We start from the raw sequence: 22522 nt of genomic DNA on the forward strand, positions 1-22522 counted from the left end.
AGTACCATGGTATATACCACCAGAAAAAATACCATGGTAAACTGATATACCAGTAATTTCATGCAACACTAGTCAATAACGTGGTCCCTTTGAGGGCCTCAATCCCTCAAATTGTATACTTTTTTCTCTGGCTCTGTGAGGAGCAAAAGTGGACAACAGTTACCATCAAAGGCTGCTGTTCCATGATATCTAACACATTCAGGCATCATAGCAGAAGAGATATCAGTTGTGATAAAGACATACTAACCACCTTTGATTTAAAAAGAACGAAATTCCTCACCTTGTTTCCAAACTGGATTTCATTCTGGATCTTATTGAGGTTCAATTCAGAGACATGTAGCCCAGACCACACTGAAGCTGTCATACAAAACCTGATAGCATTAGCTTTGGCATGGGGTTGAGTTATTTACATGCCTTTTCTGTCAAACAATTATCAGTTCAGTTCAGATCAAATGATTTGGTGATCCTCATGATACTACCAGGCCTGATAGCCAAGAATCAGTCACCATCAGTGGTGTGTCAGATAGTCATCATAAGCTATCAGTTATACATATACCAGTCTGCCCTCAAATATGGCCACTGAAAATACAAAACAGCATAAATTTATACATATGCCAGACTGCCCTCAAATATGGCCACTGAAAATACAAAATAACATAAATTTATACATATGACAGTCTGCCCTCAAATATGGCCACTGCAAATACAAAACAACATAAATTTATACATATGCCAATCTGCCCTCAAATATGGCCACTGAAAATACAAAATAACATAAATTTATACATATGCCAGTTGCCCTCAAATATGGCCACTGAAAATACAAAACAATATAAATTTAGACATAGTGGCATAAAGGGTCTTAAAATTTATACAAATTTATTCCAATCTACCATCATGGCTGCCATTATAAAATATAGGCCAAACTTTAAACAACTTCTATTCAGAAACATTAAGCAGAATTTGACAGAAAGTATTCTGGTCATGAGGACTTGAAATGATGCTGATCCTCCATCAAGTAATGGTTCTAAAAATGGGAAGTCGTTTAAACAACTTCTTTCCAAACATAACCTGCCATATTTTGACACAAAGCATTCTGTTACGAAGAGCTTTTAAGTTATGGCAATCTGCAATCAAATATGAATGCTGTTACTAAAAATAGAAAAATAACTTTATAAATGACTTCTTAAATACCACATACTTAAGACTTGGATCAAATTTGATGGAAAGTGTCCTAGCTGGAAGGCCTTTCAGATTTATATAAATGATGGTGTTCCACCATCATATATGGCCAAAGTTAGTGAATGTTAAAAACTTTTAAACAACTGCTATAAAGATTAGAAGTTCAGGTTTGTTGCAGAAAAAAAGATTAAAATATTTTTATAATAGAGGATGCATAAATTTCACTAGAATAAGTTATTTTTAAAATATATTGGAATGTCAGGTAAGTGTATGTACTTTAAGGTGAGGCTACAAAAAGTTTCCAGCTTATGAATTAGGTACAAGTACACAGGGGCTTCTGGCAACAGTGTTGTTTGTACAAATGACTTGACTGTTATATACCTAGAAAGTGATCATACATACATACATACATATATACATATACATATACATACATACATACATGCATACATACATACATACGTACATACATGTGTACATACATAAATATGGTCTAGAAAAGAAGGTGAATGATGCCAACATTAATAGACAATGTAGCAACAATAAACTCCAATCTTTTATTTTCCTCTCGTTGATTTCATTATGTATTAAATTTACATTTGCAAGCTGACACACATCAGCTACCAGATGAGCAATATCAGCTCCACTTGGGCCTCTACCTTAGAAATTAGAATGAATTCAGCAATCATGTGTCCTATAATAACCTTCTAGCTGTGTACATACTGGACATTAAAAGCCAAGTGCACATACACAATTGGCATTGGCCCCTGAGGCATGCCTTACCAACAGGTTTAGACTTCTCTGATTGGAGTCAAAATAGTAAAGTATTCGGATACATGATTAACAAACACAGAATTCTAATTCAGTTTGATTCATAGGTTTTGCATCTTATGAACATGTGTAAGATCCTAAATGTAAATTATATCTTTTATTACAAGAACGATATTTTTCAGGCTACATGGAGTCGATTTTTCCCAGCGTATGAGCAAATCAGGAAGGAGTTGGCTAATGGAACATTAGGGACAGTGAAGTTGGTGCAGACAAGATTCTGTATTCCCATTTTTTCTGTCCCTCGGGTTAACACACTGGAATTGGCTGGAGGGGGTTTGCTGGATATAGGGATCTACGGGGTACAGTTTGCCTGTCTTGTGTTCGGAGACGAAAAGCCAGAAAAAATTACTGCGGAAGGATGTGTCACCCCCGAAGGTATTTACTGTATTAACATTTCCCAGATACCCAGTGACTATATTTAAATCTCCTATGGCAAGCCCATTAAGAAGTCTAGTTCTTTTCCAAGCTTTATTCTGATATGAAAACATATAGCACTGTCATTGGCGTATAACAAAATCGTGCTTTCAGAGGCTTTGCTGTATGTAAATAACACAAAAATGAGGTCATAAAATACTACCCTGATGTACACCACATGATATGGCTGTAATGAAAGATCTGGATTCTGCATTATTATTATTATTAATATTATTATTATTATTATTGGGGCCCCAAGTGGCCGAGTGGTCTAAAGCGCTCTCCATTACAGATCACTGCCATGTCACCTCTGTCTGCGTGGGTTCGAGTCTCGGATTCGGTTAATGTGGGTATGTGAGAAAGCTTGCCAGTAGCTTCTTGAGGGTTGGTGGTTCTTTCTGGGGATTTCCTGGGTTCTTCCTCCACCAATAATACTGGCCACCATGTATAGCCTATCATGTGCTGAAAAATGGCGTTAAACCCTACAACAACAACAACAGCAATTATTATTATTATTATTACTACAGCATGACACTACTATAGTACACTCTGTTATAACACAAATTCAGACATTACACGATAATGGCATGGCTCCCAAAATTTCTTTTATATGTAATTTTCTCAATCATGCAAAACAAATTTCTTTCTTAAAAATACAAAAAATAAAAAAGTAAAATGTTTCTTAAAATTTTGGGAAAGAGCGTATGAATTCTAATATATGACGATCATGGCATGGCTCCAGAACTTTCATGTACATGTTTTATCTCATGCACAAAAATAGTTTTTCTTCTTAAAAATACAAAAAAAAATAACATGTGAAAAGGTTATTCAAGGATCACTCTGAGCTTCACCAATGTTGCAGATTGCCACATGCTATAGTTTTTTAATGCTACATGTACATGTACTTAAATTGGCCCAGAGACAGTTATTATCTTGCCAATGGTAGTGAATTGTTTAGTGACAATTGGATATAGATCAAATGAGGACTTCCAATTTTGTTATGTATGTTATTTGTTTTCTAATCAGATGTGACTGATACATGAATTTTATAACGTGATCTGTACTAAAATTCAAGGATTTTTGTATATACATGTACAGTACTTAAAATGAATTGTGCAACACAAATGTTGTCAGTATACAAATGTATTTGAGACTGGCATGTCTTCATTTAATGAAAAGCCTGTATTTATGTACCTGCTTTTATTCTCTCCTCCATCCCCTCCAGATTGTTAGGTCCATGCGTAATTTTCTTAAGCTTACTGACGTGGTTAAAGCAGGTTCAGTCTGTAACACTGTCAGGTTCTACAGACCACAACCACCAGATTATAGCAGGTTCACACTATTATTATTATTATTATTAGTGCTATTAATATTGATATTATTAGTAGTAGTATCAGTATTAGTATTATTGATTTTATTATTATTATTATTATGATTATTATTATTATTATTATTATTATTATTATTATTAACAACAGTAGTCTTGTGTCATGCACTGACCAATCAGCAACCAATGTGGAGATATTGACAATTAACCTTCTACAGGTTGTTGTCTGGATTCAAGGTCTATTTTAAGGTCATAAGTCTGAATTAAAATTTTGTCTTCACATTTTAAAAAAATTCTCAGAAATCTTATATGAAAGAAAATGAACTTGTTTTATTTAGAATTGATATGTCATTTCAGAATACACCTGGGCATGTACAAAATATTCGTCTGAAATCAGAAAAAATGTGACACCCTAGGTGTGATTGTGCAATAATTTACACATAATTTGTGATAAGATTGGTCAGCAGAAATTGCTGTTTCAGAATGTGAAAATTTATGATAGCTTTCAGATGGTGCTTGGTAATTCCTCTGTTACCATTACATTACCATTTATTTTATACTTGAATGGGTAAAGGTCCAAATGGATAAAATGTGTTTTATTGTCACCTAGTTGTTTTTTCATCTTGTGTATTCTGCCTGTGGTTTATTGCCCTGCTAATCTGCAGGATTCATTTTCATGACTTAGCATTTAACCAGATAAACTTAACATTATTTGTGTCTTTTTATAACTTTAATTTTTGCACAGAGTAAAGCCTTTCTTGCTAATTATTGCTTTTTCATTTTAAAAATGTTGTAAATTCAGAATTATATTTCCTATTTTTGATGTGATTTTATTCCATTCATATGGCTGTGAATTCAGATCTTGTTGAGTACACTTTGTTCTACGCTTTGTGCAAAATTACTTGCATTACAGATTTTGCAATGGACAGAAGTTACCTGTTGATTGTCAAAGTAAATTGTATTTATGCCAGGTGTTGATGAATGTGGTACCATTATACTGAAATACAGCGGTAACAGGATGGCCTCCCTTTTGTACCATACTAATGCTGGAGAGGGTGACAATTCAGCTTCCATTCTTGGACAGAAGGGAAAAATTGAGGTAAATCAGATGTTTTATCTACTGTACAATACATTTTAATCTTAGAACTGTTAGAACCAAACTAGAATATTTAATTGTTGGATAAACAAAGTAGAACAAGTTTGATTTTTCACTCATCTGGCCACAACCTCAAGGGAACTAACTATGACCCTGTGTCCATCTTGCATCTGTCAACAGTTGCTGTTTTGATCTGTTTCAATCAGCTATATTTACTAGACTCCATGGATGACTCGCATCTGGGATAATGAAGATGCCTATATATTTAGAGGTCAAAAGATAAAATGTCAAAGTCATTGTAACTGAAATAATAAAAACTTTTTTCACCACAGTAGAATTAGTTCTTCATGTTAGGCCTTGACTAAATGTTCTTAAAGGCTTGGTGTAAGGAATAAACCTATCAATTATTTTGATCAAATAGTCAAAGTCCTTTTGAATGAAAGAAGAAAAATGACTTACACAATAACATTAGTCCTCCATCACAGTTCTCGACAAAGTTTGTGGATATCATGCACATGAAAAACAAAGCCTATAGATATTGAGGTCATTGGTAGAGGTCAGTGTGGCTGAGAGAAGGAAGATGGTTTCTACATAAAGTTTTAAGTTCTTGTGCATCATGTACCATCATCAAAGTTTGTGGATGATTTGCATGTTGGGTAAAAAAGAAACCTTTTAGAGGGTAGAAAGGTCAAAGGTCTAAAGTCATGTGATTAAAAAAAGAAAAATGGTGTTTGCGTAATTAGTTCTAGATCAGATAACTTAACCAAAGTTTGTTGAGGGCTTGCACTTTAAGGATTATGATTTTTCAGCCATTGGTCAAGGTTATCACAGCATACACAAAAACGGACTTTGCAGAAAAGCTTTGATTCTGGGGTACATTTCTTGACTGAACTTTGTGGATGGCTTGCACTTTAAGGTTCCTGTATCAAAAGGTCAGAGGTCACAGTCATGGAAATTTGAATTAAATAATGGTTTCTATGCAGTAAGCTTAATTCAAGACCTCATACCATGACCAAAAGTCCAGGTCACTGAGGTCCATAATCTCAAGAGACAACCATGCACTTGTAGTGTCTACATAGTTAACTATTAAACACGGAGCGATCATGTAATGTGCAGTTCAGAATGCTCTTTCTGAGGATTCTGTTTATCTCCTCACGTCAATTTGTCAATAATCATGAAAAACTATCTAATAATGAGTGAAGAACAAACCAAGACAAATAACTTTCAGAGTGATCACCAGGCTGGAATGCTGAATGGAATCTGCTTCCCGCACTACAGTGTTGCATGCAGGCTGCACAATTGTGGGATTCATCCCTTTCTTTTTTGAGAGCAGTTCTGCAAAAATAATTTTAAAGGGGGAGAATCTGCACTAATGAATCAAAATTCCCACATTTGTTTGTATATTGATGTGTGATAATTCTAAAAAAAATGAAAATAAATTCTAATAGTTTTATCATTATCATTGAAACAGCATTCCTGCCACAGCAGCCATCTTGAAAAATCTTTTTATCACAAGACTTCTTAAAATTTTTCGTCCAAAATAAAAACGGTGCCACCTTGATGTCCAATATGGGTGCCATAGCAGACACCTTGAAAATATTTTTATGGCTTCTCCACCTAAAAAGATAGGCATATCAACATGGGGTTTTCAGTAATAGACTGCTCAGGATGTCTGGTTGGTCCTAAATGAAAAATTGTGCTGACCTAATTTCCAATATGGCCACTGCAGCAGCCATCTTAAAAATCTTATTGCTACTCCTCCTTGATGGAAAGTCATATCAACGTTTGGTTTTCACTAGATGACTTCTTGTAATGTCTAGCAGGTATTAAATGAAATGATGCCAAGACAATCCATTATAGTATAATTATATCTGGTTGGTCCTGAATAAAAATGGTGCCAAGACAATCCACTATGGTTATATCTAGTTGGTCCTGAATAAAATTGGTGCTAAGACAATCCACTATGATATAATTATATATGGTTGGTCCTGAATAAAAATGGTGCCAAGACAATCCACTATCATGGTATAATTATATCTAGTTGGTCCTGAATAAAAATGGTGCCAAGACAATCCACTATGGTATAATTATATCTAGTTGGTCCTGAATAAAATTGGTGCCAAGACAATCCACTATGGTATAATTATATATGGTTGGTCCTGAATAAAATTGGTGCCAAGACAATCCACTAAGGTATAATTATATCTAGTTGGTCCTGAATAAAATTGGTGCCAAGACAATCCACTAAGGTATAATTATATCTAGTTGGTCCTGAATAAAATTGGTGCCAAGACAATCCACTATGGTATAATTATATCTAGTTGGTCCTGAATAAAAATGGTGCCAAGACAATCCACTATGATAAAATTATATCTAGTTGGTCTTGAATAAAACTGGTGCCAAGACAATCCACTATGGTATAATTATATCTAGTTGGTCCTGAATAAAATTGGTGCTAAGACAATCCACTATGATATAATTATATATGGTTGGTCCTGAATAAAAATGGTGCCAAGACAATCCACTATGGTATAATTATATCTAGTTGGTCCTGGATAAAATTGGTGCCAAGACAATCCACTATGGTATAATTATATCTAGTTGGTCCTGAATAAAATTGGTGCCAAGACAATCCACTATGGGATAATTATATCTAGTTGGTCCTGAATACAAATGGTGCCAAGACAATCCACTATGGTTATATCTAGTTGGTCCTGAATAAAATTGGTGCCAAGACAATCCACTATGGTATAATTATATCTAGTTGGTCCTGAATAAAATTGGTGCCAAGACAATCCACTAAGGTATAATTATATCTAGTTGGTCCTGAATAAAATTGGTGCTAAGACAATCCACTATGGTATAATTATATCTAGTTGGTCCTGAATAAAATTGGTGCCAAGACAATCCACTATGGTATAATTATATCTAGTTGGTCCTGAATAAAATTGGTGCCAAGACAATCCACTATGGTATAATTATATCTAGTTGGTCCTGAATAAAAATGGTGCCAAGACAATCCACTATGGTATAATTATATCTAGTTGGTCCTGAATAAAATTGGTGCTAAGACAATCCACTATGATATAATTATATCTAGTTGGTCCTGAATAAAAATGGTGCCAAGACAATCCACTATGGTATAATTATATCTAGTTGGTCTTGAATAAAACTGGTGCCGAGACAATCCACTATGGTATAATTATATCTAGTTGGTCCTGAATAAAATTGGTGCTAAGACAATCCACTATGATATAATTATATATGGTTGGTCCTGAATAAAAATGGTGCCAAGACAATCCACTATGGTATAATTATATCTAGTTGGTCCTGGATAAAATTGGTGCCAAGACAATCCACTAAGGTATAATTATATCTAGTTGGTCCTGAATAAAATTGGTGCCAAGACAATCCACTATGGTATAATTATATCTAGTTGGTCCTGAATAAAATTGGTGCTAAGACAATCCACTATGATATAATTATATATGGTTGGTCCTGGATAAAATTGGTGCCAAGACAATCCACTATGGTATAATTATATCTAGTTGGTCCTGAATAAAAATGGTGCCAAGACAATCCACTATGGGATAATTATATCTAGTTGGTCCTGAATAAAATTGGTGCCAAGACAATCCACTGTGGTATAATTATATCTAGTTGGTCCTGAATAAAATTGGTGCCAAGACAATCCACTATGATATAATTATATCTAGTTGGTCCTGAATAAAACTGGTGCCAAGACAATCCACTATGGTATAATTATATCTAGTTGGTCCTGAATAAAACTGGTGCCAAGACAATCCACTATCATGGTATAATTAGATCTAGTTGGTCCTGAATAAAATTGGTGCCAAGACAATCCACTATGGTATAATTATATCTAGTTGGTCCTGAATAAAATTGGTGCCAAGACAATCCACTATGATATAATTATATCTAGTTGGTCCTGAATAAAACTGGTGCCAAGACAATCCACTATGGTATAATTATATATGGTTGGTCCTGAATACAATTGGTGCCAAGACAATCTACTATGGTATAATTATATCTAGTTGGTCCTGAATGAAATTGGTGCCAAGACAGTCCACTATGGTATAATTATATATCATTGGTCCTGATTAGAAATGGTGCCAATCTGACCTCAAATTTGAATGCCACTTTGAAGAGATTGAAAATCTTGTCACTAATTCACCTGAATGAATGGCATTAACCACATGGAATTATGGCTAAAAGTCTTCTAATGGTGTCTAGTTTGTCCTACGTGAAAAAGGTGCTGATCTTGCATTCTGTATGGCTGCCAAGGTGGCTACTTTGAAAATCTTGTCACTTAATAATATCTAAGAGGGCTTCAGCAGTTTAAAGAAGAAATGGTCTTATCTTGAATTATTGGAAATTTTTTTTGGACAGTAGAGTGTCAGTCTGTTCAAGTGAATGCTTCACTTGTAATTGAAGTGACCAAGGACTGGTAGGACTTTTGCTGATGAAGACAAACATGGTAGATAACATGGAGATAATATTCATGTTACATAAGAAAATTGCCTCAGAAAAAAATGCTGAGAAAGTGGTACATCAAAATCCTTTGATTATGGGGAAGCTATCAGATACTGGATAGAGAGAAAATAATACATAGAACTCACATTAAATGGCAAGAGAATTGTTTGCACATTGATGTTCTTTTACGTAAATCATACCGTCCTCATGAAGCAAAAGACTAAGTGGTCACTAGTATGTATCTACAGTGACCGCTTGCTGTAGATATATGCCAGTGACCGACAAAGACAGAAACCACTGGTTAGGAAAGACCTAGTAACTCTTGTCAGAAGGCAGGTGACTCTTACATGATATTTATATAAAATATTTCCTGGAGGGAAATTAGAATGTCCATTGTGAACAGGTGAATGCTGAGTTAAGGTGACCATTAGGCCAGGTTTGACTATAAAGAAAGTTGTATGATCAGGTAACATCTTCACTTTTGAATTACTGACAAACACCTTTATTTTAACTTCAGGTAGAAGCCCCCTTCTGGTGCCCCAACAAGGTAACCACACCAACTGGGGATTATGAATTTACCCTGCCAGATGATAAAGGTTTCAATTTTAGAAACAGTGCTGGGCTGGCTTTTGAAGCTAAATGTGCAAGAGAGTGCATACAAAATGGTAGGTTGTCGGCATGAGTAGTCAGTTCTATAACTTTTGAAGTCTGATTTTAGTGGAGTATTTCAATCAGTAAATACTTTTTGCAGAAAAAAATCTGTTGAACAGTTTTAATTAAGAAATATATGTTTTCATCGTACCAATATATCAATGCATACTGCACCATTCTATCAGTGCATACTCCACAATTCTATCAATGGATACTCCACCATTCTATCGGTGCATACTACTCCATCATTCTATCAATGCATACTCCACCATTCTGTCAGTGCATACTGCATACTCCACCGCTTGTCATTTACTATGTATACACACTTATAACTCTAGTCCAACTGCAAACAACAGATCCTGACCTGCCATAGTATAATGTGACTGCAGATCAGGGTCTGTGTTGTTTATTCTATTAATTACTCCTTACAAACTATACAGACCCAGATCTGCTGGTGCACTATGCAACAACAGAATTGGGTGTGTGCAGTTTGCAATTGGACTTCTCTTATAAGCGTACATTATTAAGATCTGCATCAAGATGATGGAGTCCTTTAGTGGTCACGATTTTTTATGTCTGTCTGTCCATCCATTTACACTTCTTATATCCAGAATATCTCTGCAACTCTTACTCATAACTGGATGCTTATTGCAAATAGATGTGTTCTTTATTATTTCCCTTTTCCATTACTTTTCAAGATACCATTCAACATTCTGATGCAATTTGGTGCATACCAGACATGATTTTTCTCCGTTTTAAAGCGAAATGTCACTTTTCTCCTGACTCAGTCTGATTTTTCTTGATATAATCTGTTGTTTTTCTTTTATCATCACCGATCTGGCTTTTAAAAACAGTCTGTTCGGCCCCATTTCCCATCGACCCTTGTAACGTATTCATTCCATATATTAGTTAGCCCACAACTCTCATAAAGAGTATTCTGATTGGTCAAAAGTTTAAATTCATCCAATGAATCTTCCTGTAATGGAAACTGATAGCAATTGAAAGAAGAAGTGTGTTTGCAAAAAATGGTGTCCCAACTTGTTGAGAGGGACCATGACATGAAAAGTTTAGATAAAGGTTTAAAAAACATATGGAAATGGGAATGGCTGGAGAGAAAAGTCAATGGAAATTTAGTTGGTCAGTTTACAAGAAAACTGAATGCTAGAGGACTAGCATTTTGTGACCTCGGCTCTATGTTAATCACGGAAGAGTTAGGAACGACACTTACAAAAGAAGCTGCATGTGGAAAAAATGAAGCAAGATTTCTTGCATGAGAGAACAGATGTAGCTCTCAGTCAGAATATGCGCACTACATGTTGCCAATACAAGCACCAGTTTGAAAGGAAAAAGATTCTTATTGAGAAGGAAAAGAAACGATTGCACATTGAGCCCAAAAAGTTAGTCAAAAAGGAAGGCTAAACACATCTTTGCCAAAGCTGCACAAAGAACTTGACTGGCGTATCAGCAGGTTGTGTCCACTGGAGAAAAAGAAAAGTGAATGTATGGTATTATTTGTATATAGTTGATGTACTTGGGTGTTTATTTTACAGATTTGTTATGAAAAGAGAGAAGTATAATATATTTGCTGCAAAAATTGAGAAATTTTTGTGACTTAATTATGATGTGAACACTGCCATGCACATGAAATATCTTAAGCACCAATAGTATTTGAGAACAAATTCATGTGACAGTAAATATTGTGAAATTATTCAAGTCAAGTTGAAACTTTTTGGTAAGTTTATTAGTTTTTCAAATGATTATTTTGTTATATATTATGATCATAAGTTGCACCAGGAGCAGTTTTTTATGATTGTAAAATGCTTTTTTGGACCACCGGATAGGGGGTGCTGCCCCTCGAGACCCCGTTGGGAGAGGACCCCCCCCAAACATCCCCTTTTAAATTTTCAGGTTTTTTTAGTGGAATACTAAAATCATGTGTGGTGTACATTGTCTCTTAGGCCTAGATGTACCTTTCATGGGATTTGCCTCATATTCTTCATTTTGGATTGAATTATGGCCCTTGGCAATATCCTCACATGGGATTTTTCTTATAATAAGTTTAGTTCTGCAACCTTACACTGATTTGGATAGTATTGGTAGATGAATTGCTTACTTACATGTGTATGTGCATTGTCAAAGCTTCATTTTTTCATGTCTAATTTTGACTCAGTTATTGCCCTTTGTTTCAATATTCCATCTTGAATGGATCTCTAGTCCTTATAACCAGTATAGATTAGGAACCATTCAGTCCATTTTGATAGTTTGGTTTGTACATTCTCTTTTAGCCGTTGATTTGCCTTTTATGGGTTTTGCTTTGCCAACTCCACTTTGGATGCAGTTAAGGCCTTTAGCTGTTCACTTTATATCCTCAGTTGGAATGTTGCTTGTAATCATCATTGCTCAAGAACCATTCATCTGTCTCATAAGCTTAATTGTGCTTTATTTAGGGTTAAAGTTGTTTAGAACATTAACGTACCCCTGATTATATATCCTTCTGACTTAAAGTTATAAGGGCTTTGAGTCATTTAGAGTAATGTCCCCCTGATTACTCATCCTCCTGACAATGGTTTCTGCAAGATAACTTCAAGTTATGTGGGCTTAGAACTATTTAGAGTAATGTCCCCCTGATTGCTCAACCTTCAGACTGTAGTTTCTGCAAGATAACTTTAAGCTATGTGGGCTTAGAGCCATTTAGAGTAATGCCACCTGATTGCTCATCCTCCAGCTTATGGTTTCTGCAAAATAACTAAAAGTTATCTGGGCCTAGAGCTATTTAGAGTAATGTCCCTCTGATTGCTTGTGCTCCAGATTTTGGTTTCTACATGATAACTTTTTTTTTCTCTAAGTGGCCTTTACTGATCACTGCTATTTCACCTCTGTCTCTGTGGGTTCCAGTCTCAGACTTGCCAATGTTGGTGGATATTGTTGTTATTGTTGTTGAGTTTAATGCCATTTTTCAGCACAAGATAGGCTATGCATGGTGGCCAGTATAAATGGTGGAGGAAGAATCCAGGAAAACCCCAGAAAGAATCACCGACCCACAAGAAGCTACTGGCAAGCTTTCTCATGTACCCATATTGGCAGAACCCAAGACTCGAACCCATGCAGACAGAGGTGAGATGGCCTGATCTGTAATGGTGAGTGCTTTAGACTACACTGCCACTGGGGGCCCCCGCCAATGATGATATGTGAAAATGCTGACTGTAGCTTCTTTGGTCAATGGTTCCTACCAGGGTTTTCCTCAGGTTCTACCTTCACCATATACTGGCTGCCATATATAGCCTGTCTTTTGCTGACAAATGGTGTTAAACCCCTAAAACAACAACTAACCAGGTGAGTGATATTAGACTACTTGTGCCTCTTGTTCCATTTTAAAACCATTCATTCACTCTGAGTGAATAGTATCACATTCAAACCCTGTGATAGTCATTCTGCCCCCCCCCAGCAGTCGAATGGTGCCAATTGAATGCTTAAAAAAACTGATTTAATCCAGCATAAGCTTTCCTGGATTATACTTAAAATACCACATGATCCTATATTTCAAATGGTGGGATTCACTTTTTATATGGAAATTCAGTCCTCTGCAAAACATGAAACTGTGGAGTGGAACCTTTAAACCCTTAGGAGACCATTTAGCTTTGACAACTTGACTTTTTTCCTCATTTTGGTTATTTCTTATTGTTAAAATTTGGAAAATATGTTTTTAAGGTTATAATTCTTTTTGCAAAAACACAATACTCACCTAGTGGATTTTTGGATATTTATGAATTTATGTTCTTCTTTTTGACTGAAAACCTACAGCAAAGGCCATTGTCTCCTTATGGTTTTGTAAATGATTGGAGTGGACTTGATGCGATACACTTTAAGTGCAACATTTTGTGTCCACTTAATGAAGAATATGTATTCAGATTTGCAAATATATTAATATAAACAGGTTTTCATTGAGCATTTGTGACATGGTATAACAATTCTTGTGTAATTTTTTTTATCCTTAAAAGGCTTAGCCCCCTGTCAGTAATGACCTTTAACCCACCTACCCCGATAAAATATGTTAGGAAGAAAGTGAAAACCCAGTCATGACGTGTTCAAGTTTCAAACCAGAGTCTTGTTATTTAATTAAGAGTTTAACGTTTTTTTTCTGAGTTTATCATGGTATAAACTGTCAGTTGCTGACTTGCACAGTAAGTAATGGCCAAAGGGCATTATGTAAGTTGTGTGAGTCGGCAGCTGACAGTTTATACCACAATAAACTCAGAAAAAAACAATGTTAAACTCTTATAATTGAAATTTCATTTATTTGTTTTGTTATTTTGTTTTCATCATTAAAAGACAGAAATCTTAATTGAGCATAGTAATACATGTTTGGGGTTTTCTGTTACAAAGCAATTTGGGATTGTCCTGCTTGATTGTAGTAAGGTCATCATAATACCAGTCCTTCAAGCAACGAAAGCCAAATTTATTCAAATTTTAAAACAATTGTTAGAATGTTCTTTTCCTTTAATGCTTACTTTGTGTCTGCCTTCACTGGCAGTGTTTATCTTATGCTGTACATGTGACTCTATTTATAGAAGTGGATATTCTTAGAAAATTAGTTCTCCTTACAGTTCATACAGAAATAAACGCAATTCATTTTGATTATGTGGTATCATTCTGACCAATGGAAATGTTACTTTCCTTTACCAGCTACTGGCATTGCAATTATTGTTTGTTGTTATGGTGTAAAATGTGCTGATTCATATAATATTTTATGTGAATAGGACCGGGGGGGGGGGGTGTGAACACATCTGTATTCAGGAGAATATTTTCATTATTTTTTGTCAGAAATTTAACCTAAATAATTCATTTGAAATAAGGCAACCTAAAATGTATTAACTAGTGGCCTTATGGTTATGCTCCACGGTTTTCATGTTTCAGTTTTGCACATATCATCGGCAAGAGGTTCAACATATTTTTAGGTCACCATTTTTCTGCATATGTTTAATTCCAACTTGTGAAGTTGTGGATATGCTTCAAAAGTAAACAAAAGTCTGTTGTTTTGTGTTGTCCTTATCCAGACAAAATAATTTTCGTACAACCACACTCAAACATTTGATATATAGTTTTGCTGTTTAAAGCCCTTTTGCTGCCGTTTATCATAAATTTTACCATTCTTCCAAAATAACCAAAGTTTGGAAGGAAGGCAATGATTTGTTAAAAAATCTATCTGACATAAACCAATCTTCTCACATGTGAAAAAGGGATGGGTATCTTAGTTTGAGCGTGAAATTACATGGCTCATAATGATACACATTGCGATATCATCTGGTTTTAATGGCACCCAACAAGGTTTAGGACCAATATCTTTCAGTATCCTGTATTATTCAGATGATTTGGCATGTACGACTTTTTGAGCATAATAGCAGATATGGGGTTTTGAAATTGGGTATTTGCTCTGAACCAGTACTTTTACATTTGGACATTGTGGTATTCATACTGAGCTAGACACACTTATCATCTGGTATATACTGAATGCTTCAAGCAGACTCCAGCCTAAGTATTCTTGATGAAACTTAAAATAACACATGATCTCATTGGTCAAATGATGGATTTGCATGATTACATAAATACACCAACCTTCAGTCAACTTCTTAAAAAAATCACAGAACATAACTTTATTGAATTTGAAAGAACGCATTCTTGTATAATGTTCAGTCAGTTATGTGCATGCAGATGTAGCTGCCATTGCTAAAAATTTAAAAACAAAAACATTTCAAACAACTTCTCAGAAACCAATGAATAGAATTTGACAAAGAGTAATCTGGCATTCAGGCCATCAAAAGTTTTTATAAAATAAAGATCAGCTATCAAGTATGGTTGCCACTACTAAATGTAGGAAAACCTTAAAATAACTATTTGTTTTACTCTCAAAAACTGTTGAACAGAATTTAATAAATTTGAATAGTGCATCCTGGCATGAAGTCCTTTTAAGTTTATGCAAATGATGTCAGTCTATTATGAAATGGTATACTCTTAAAAAAATGATTACAAACTCTTAAAAAAATGATTGCATTTCATAAACAGCTGAACAAAACTTTGCTAAACTTAAAGTTAACAGAAAGTATTATTGTGTTGAGGCCTTTTTAAGTTTGACAATTTATGTCTATCTCCCATAAAATATTACCATACTTTCCAAAAGTGGAAATAATCAAACTTTAAACAACAACTAGTAAAAAATGGCTGAACAAGTTTTGATCAGATTGATAGAAAGCATCCTAGCATAAAAGTCTTATTATTGATAGAACACATCCTGGCATAAAGGCCTTAATATTGATGGAACACATCCTGGCAGAAAGGCCTTAATATTGATAGAACACGTCCTGGCATAAAGGCCTTAATATTGATTGACCACATCCTGGCATAAAGGCCTTAATATTGATAAAACACATCTTGGCATAAGAACCTTAATATTTTCACCAGTATTTCTAATCTATCATCTGATATTGTGTATGTTACTAATAATAGAAAAACCAAGTCAGCAAGCATCAATTAACCCAGACTTTTTAGCCACCTGTACTTTCATTTGGCTTTTATGTAGATGTTAGCTTGGTGAGTGATCAGGCACATTTGGGTCTCTTGTTTTCATTGAAAATTTTACCATATTGGAAGAAGGACATTTTCTGTTGATAGTGATAATTGTTAATGTGCACTAAAATTGGATGGCAAATAGCAAGGTTAAAACTATGTTGGTGTCTCAGCAGTCATTAAAGCACACTGCCTCATATGCAAGGGCATTATGTATAGTCAAGCAGGCATGATCATAATGTATTTCTTTACACAGCCTGCACAGTGGATCCACAACGTTAGTGTCTTGGCCCCATTTTACTCCAAATCTTGAACTTATGCTACTTTTATCCATGTCCAATTCAGACAGGACTGCTTTATATCTAACGCCAAAAAGTATATAATCCAAACACAAACTTCAGTTTTGAAATGGGTAGTTTTCGGCATAAAAAAGATTGGATCACAAAAATTAAGTTTTTCCTCTGCTGTTTTTGTATTTTTATTAAAAATGGAAAGTCTGCATTATTTTATATCATTCTAGAACTACATGTTTCTCTTTTTCTGTAATAATGCTTGCTTTGGTGTACATATTAATGATGTAGACAAAACAGGGCTCAAAAGTAGGGTACTACCTCATGACCTGTAAACATGCAAGGATAGCAAGTTAATAGGTACCATATATTCTCACTTATAAGTGAACTGCAAACAACATAGACTCTGATATGCCATCCTATAATCTGCTGGCAGATCTGGGTCTGCATAGATTCCAGTTGGACTTATCTTATAAGTGAGTATATACATTGTCAATTTCAAGTAGAGATTTAATTTGTTTCCTTAGTGATAGTCACTATGCCCTTAAAGAATTTGTATTTGACTCATAATAACTACATGCCAACCATATCATAAACTTAACTTGTCCATAATTTGTACTTGCTGGGAGAATTAGCTCCCTTTAAGAACTGTGCCTTTAAATAGTTACTATTTGGTGATAGTTCATGCTGGCATTGAGATATGTGTGCATATCACTGAATATTTTTGCACATTTTTACCAGAAAGAGGAGTGTATACTTAATAAGCATGTGTGGGTATTACATGTAAAACTACTATTTTATTAGTAACTAATACATTATATGATAGATACAGTGCATTCAAAAGGACTCAAAAGCCTTTTGATAAACATTGTAAAATGTATAATTCTGTTTGAAATGTATAACAGTGTACATTATGTATGAATTGTTTAACGGTGTGTACATTTGTATACTATACAAATGTTACAGTTTCATGTATTCTAATTTGGCAAATAATAGAAACTCTTGAATGTTTTAAATACAGTTTTATTTTATGAAGTTTTAATTTTTTTAGCGTATGCAGGACCATGTTTTTGATGGTGAAATGTAATTCTATTTTATAATGGTATGGTCAAATTAACAACATGTTTATGTATATATATTAGATGTTTTGCTTCATGTCTCCACAGATCCTGGGATAATTCTTAGTGATTTGACTCATGGATATTTTTGTATTTCTCAGGTTGCACAGAGTGTCCCATAATACCTCACAGACAGAGTCAACTAATGATGGCAATTATGGATGAGGCTCGCAGACAAATGGGAGTTGTCTACCCAGAGGAGAAAGTATAAGAGTTGGACATCCTGAATAACCCACCATTCTTCTTGAAAAAGATGCATTGTTTTTATACTGGTTTGCCGTAGTTGAAGACAGATAGTAGTGGATTTTAATAATCACTAGGAACTATAAGTGTTATACTGGACAACATGCACATTATAAGGTTTTTCATTGTAGCAGAGTTTCTGTTATAAATCCTGTCATTATAAACAAGTTTTCAATTATAATTCATTATAATTCAAGTATAGTCATAGAGGAGTCCAATTTATTAACCCTTACCTCATAGAGTATATGGCTTTTTAGCCCTTTACCTCATAAAGTATATGGCTTTTTAGCCCTTTACCTCATAGAGTGTATGGCTTTGTAGCCCTTCAGTATACATGTAGCAAAGTTACCCAGTGCAGTGCACTATAAATAGAAAACCTGTTACCTATTCGACTCCATACACAAAGGCCTGTCTGTTAACTGTTAAGCAATGTTTAGTTTAACAGCAGTTTTAACCATTTTACATTTTTGGTACGCATATATTATTTGTCAGAAGATTTAAGAGCAAATTCCGATCATTATAGGTGTATAATTACTTTTCACGGAAGAACTTTTATGTGCTTTAAAATCTTGAGAGAACTCGTTCGCCATCAAGTCATTGAAGCTGCGTGACCAACCGTAGCTGCCATTTCTCATACTCCAAATTTACAGGTTCTTTGCGTCTACATCACTAAATCATGTGAATTTGATAATTTATAAAAACTAATTGCTACCTACATCAATATTGGAGCCTTTACCTAAGGTATTGAAGCTTTCATAGTTGTGATTCTAATTGTGAAAACTCAAGTAAGTACTCAACAAAATCTGTGACCTCCATTTTGGAGAGTGGAGAATACGACCCACTTACTTTAAATAGCAGATTTCGACCAGAGCATAAACAGCGACCATATTATCTGATGTAATGGTCATTCACACCAATGAATGTAGTATCTAATAGGGTTTTTTCCCTGAATGTGGCACAATGAAAACCTGCTCAAAATGGCTGATGTTTACAGCAGGCATCAAAAAGCGCTTCCATGAGTATGCTGTAGAGGTGTCAAAAGGCACTTGTATGTGAATCGGGTAGAGGTGTCCAAAGGTGCTTGCATGAGGTAAATGGTTAAGACAGATCTGTAGTGCCTTAATACACTCATATCAGTTTGTGTGAGTATATATATGTTCATTTGACTATCTCACTATAATGCAGTATAATCCATGGCTTCAGTGGACAGCATTATGAAAAGGGAGTGCTGTGCCTGCTTATTTGAAACTTGGGGGGGTATTCTGGTGTTATAATGAGGAAGTGTGGTGCCTGCTTATTTGAAACTCGGGGGTATTCTGATGTTATAATAAGGAAGTGCCGTGCCTGCTTATTAGAAACTATGGGGGTATTATGGTGGTATAATTGGGAAGTGTGGTGCCTGCTTATTTGAAATTCAGGGTATTCTGGTGTTATAATAAGGGAGTGCAGTGCTTGCTTATTTGAAACACAGGCGGTATTCTGGTGTTATAATAAGGGAGTGCTGTACCTGCTTATTTGAAACTCAGGGTATTCTTCTGTTGTTATAATAAGAGAGTGCAGTGCCTGCTTATTTGAGTGTGTGTGATTTTGATTTTAACATAGCTTTAACAATTTTTCAGTCATTTTGCTATGATGTTTGCAGTGTGGCACCAATCGAGGCAGCTGTTAGTACCATTTTTATATATCTTTGTTATAACTTGGCTGGGGCTCAAACCTGCATCCTTCCACATCCGAGGCAGATGCTTTAACAACTTAGGCTACCACAGCGATCACCTACTTATTTGAAACTCAGGGGATATTCTGGTTATAATAAGGGAGTGCAGTGCCTGCTTATTTGAAACTTTTGGTGTTATAATAAAGGAATGTGGTGCCCGCTTATTTGAAACTCGCGGATATTGTGGCATTATAATGAGGGAGTATGGTGCTTGCTTATTTTAAACTCAGGGGTAATCTGTTGTTACAATAAGGGAGTGCAGCGCCTGCTTATTTTCATCTCAGGGGTACTCTGGTGTTATAATGAGGGAGTGTGATACCCACTTATTTGTAACTCAGCAGGTATTCTGGTCTTATAATAAGTGCTGTACCTGCTTATTTTAAATGCAGGGGGTATTCTAGTGATTCAGACAGATAGTTTACATTGGATTAAAATGACTACAGCATACTAACTACATGAATATAGGATCAGTACATACAAGCATCAAGTTGCTTTATTTCCTAAAAATGGAAAAAACATTTACTGTAAATTCTTTAATTTGGGTTGAGGTTCAGCTTCAGTATTGTGTTTTGAAAAAAGTAAATGGCATTTGTATTGATACAGTAAACACTCATTATAATGCTGTCATGGGAGTCATAGAGTATATTGCTTTCTAGTGAGATTGCTATCATGAGTCATAGAGTATACTGCTTTATAGTGAGATTGCTTTTATGGGAGTCATAGAGTATACTGCCTTATAGCGAGATTGCTGTCATGAGAGTCCTAGAGTACATTGCCTTATAGCAAGATTGCTGTCATGAGAGTCATAAAGCATACTACCTTATAGTGAGATTGCTGTCCATGGGCATCATATAATATACTGCGTTATAGTGAGATAGCTGTCATGGGGGTCAAAGCATACTACCTTATAGTGAGATTGCTGTCCATGGGACTCATAGAGTATACTCCATTATAGTGAGATTGCTGTCCATGGGAGTCATAGAGTATCCTGCATTATAGTGAGATTGCTGTCCATGGGAGTCATAGAGTATACTGCTTTATAGAGAGATTGCTGTATAGGGAGTCAGAGAGCATACTGCCTTATAGTGAGATTGCTTTCGTGGGAGTCAGAGAGTATACTGCCTTATAGTGAGATTGCTGTCCATGGGCATCATATAATATACTGCATTATAGTGAGATAGCTATCATGGGAGTCATAAAGCATACTACCTTATAGTGAGATTGCTTTCATGGGAGTCCTAGAGTATACTGCATTATAGTGAGATTGCTGTCCATGGGAGTCATAGAGTATACTGCATTATAGCGAGATTGCTGTTATGGGAGTCGGAGAGCATACTGCCTTATAGTGAGATTGCTGTCCATGGGAGTCATAGAGTATACTGCATTATAGTGAGATTGCTGTCCATGGGAGTCATAAAGTATGCCGCATTATAGCGTGATTGCTGTTATGGGAGTCAGAGAGCATACTGCCTTATAGTGAGATTGCTGTCATGGGAGTCCTAGAGTATACTGCCTTATAGTGAGATTGCTGTCCATGGGAGTCATAGAGTATACTGCATTATAGTGAGATTGCTGCCTATGGGAGTCATTAGAGTATACTGCATTATAGTGAGATTGCTGTATACGGTAGTCATAGAATATACTGCCCTTTAGTCAGATTGTTTTTATAATCAAGTTCATTATACATTAATACTTCATAATACAATGGGATCTATGGCCATACCCACTTTATAACAGGAACTATTATTAGTGAGTGAGTGCTGTTCTTATATTCATTTGATGTGCCTTTGCCTTGATGGGGGTGGGTGTACTGATTAAATGGAATTGGAATTCAGTTTGTAGCAACCATAACAACAAAATTAGTACTTAGAATAGAGATGTTATCAGTAGTTTGGAGTATACAACAGAGATCATTGCATGTTAACCTTCATGACAAAATTATGGTAATAATGTTTTGCTTAACATATAAAAATTGTCCATGGGTACTGGTAATTGTCCATGGGTACTGGTAATTGTCTGTGGGTACAGCAGATCTTCATTATACATTAATGGATTGTTGAATGTAAAATAAATAGTGAAAAAAGTAAATCCTGTGTTTGCTGGTTTCAATTAAATTCCAATCATGCTTTTTTTAAATGTGCTTGTAAACTTGCAAAAAAATAAAACCAGACATAAATGTAGAGCCGGAATCAAGAGGATGAATAAGGAAAAGGGCAGACAAAATAGAAGAGTCTTATGTTTACAAATTCAAATTACAGTGAAATATGAAATCATTATTAAACATTCGTAGCTATTACATTATTCTCCTTGGATGTTTCAGGTTGGCTGCTCTGCCCTCCCTATGTGAGACTCTGCCCTTTCTTGACTACATACCCTGTCTTCCTGGCAGGCGATCCCATCTCCTTAAGGGGCACCTGCTGTCTCTTTAGTACATTCCATGCCCTCATGGCAGGCTGTCCTGTCTTAAATCTCCAGAGGATGAATATGTTGCATAGAGCAACATTCTACATTTGTATTTTGGGTATTAGCATTATTTACCCCTATTTAGGCATTAATTTGGCATCAGTTACCCCTATTTGGGCATTTATGTGGCATCATTTA

General features: G+C 35.3%; 1 protein-coding gene across 3 annotated transcripts in view; it reads left to right on the top strand.

Annotated features, from left to right (window-relative positions):
* Window positions 1-22009, top strand: part of LOC149785788 (trans-1,2-dihydrobenzene-1,2-diol dehydrogenase-like) — a 46413-nt gene extending 24404 nt beyond the window's left edge. For all 3 annotated transcript variants that reach the window (XM_089979710.1, XM_089979708.1, XM_089979711.1), the window contains exons 5-8: window positions 2136-2388; window positions 4726-4853; window positions 9862-10009; window positions 18066-22009. In XM_089979710.1, coding sequence (XP_089835836.1) covers window positions 2136-2388; window positions 4726-4853; window positions 9862-10009; window positions 18066-18175 — 639 coding nt within the window. In that variant the 3' untranslated portion in view covers window positions 18176-22009. The remainder of the gene's footprint in view (window positions 1-2135; window positions 2389-4725; window positions 4854-9861; window positions 10010-18065) is intronic.
* The last annotated feature ends 513 nt before the right edge of the window (window positions 22010-22522 follow it).

This window comes from Sinohyriopsis cumingii, chromosome 13, assembly GCF_028554795.1.
Source record: "Sinohyriopsis cumingii isolate HCF-2022 chromosome 13, ASM2855479v2, whole genome shotgun sequence".
NCBI classification, from domain to species: Eukaryota; Metazoa; Mollusca; class Bivalvia; order Unionida; family Unionidae; genus Sinohyriopsis; species Sinohyriopsis cumingii.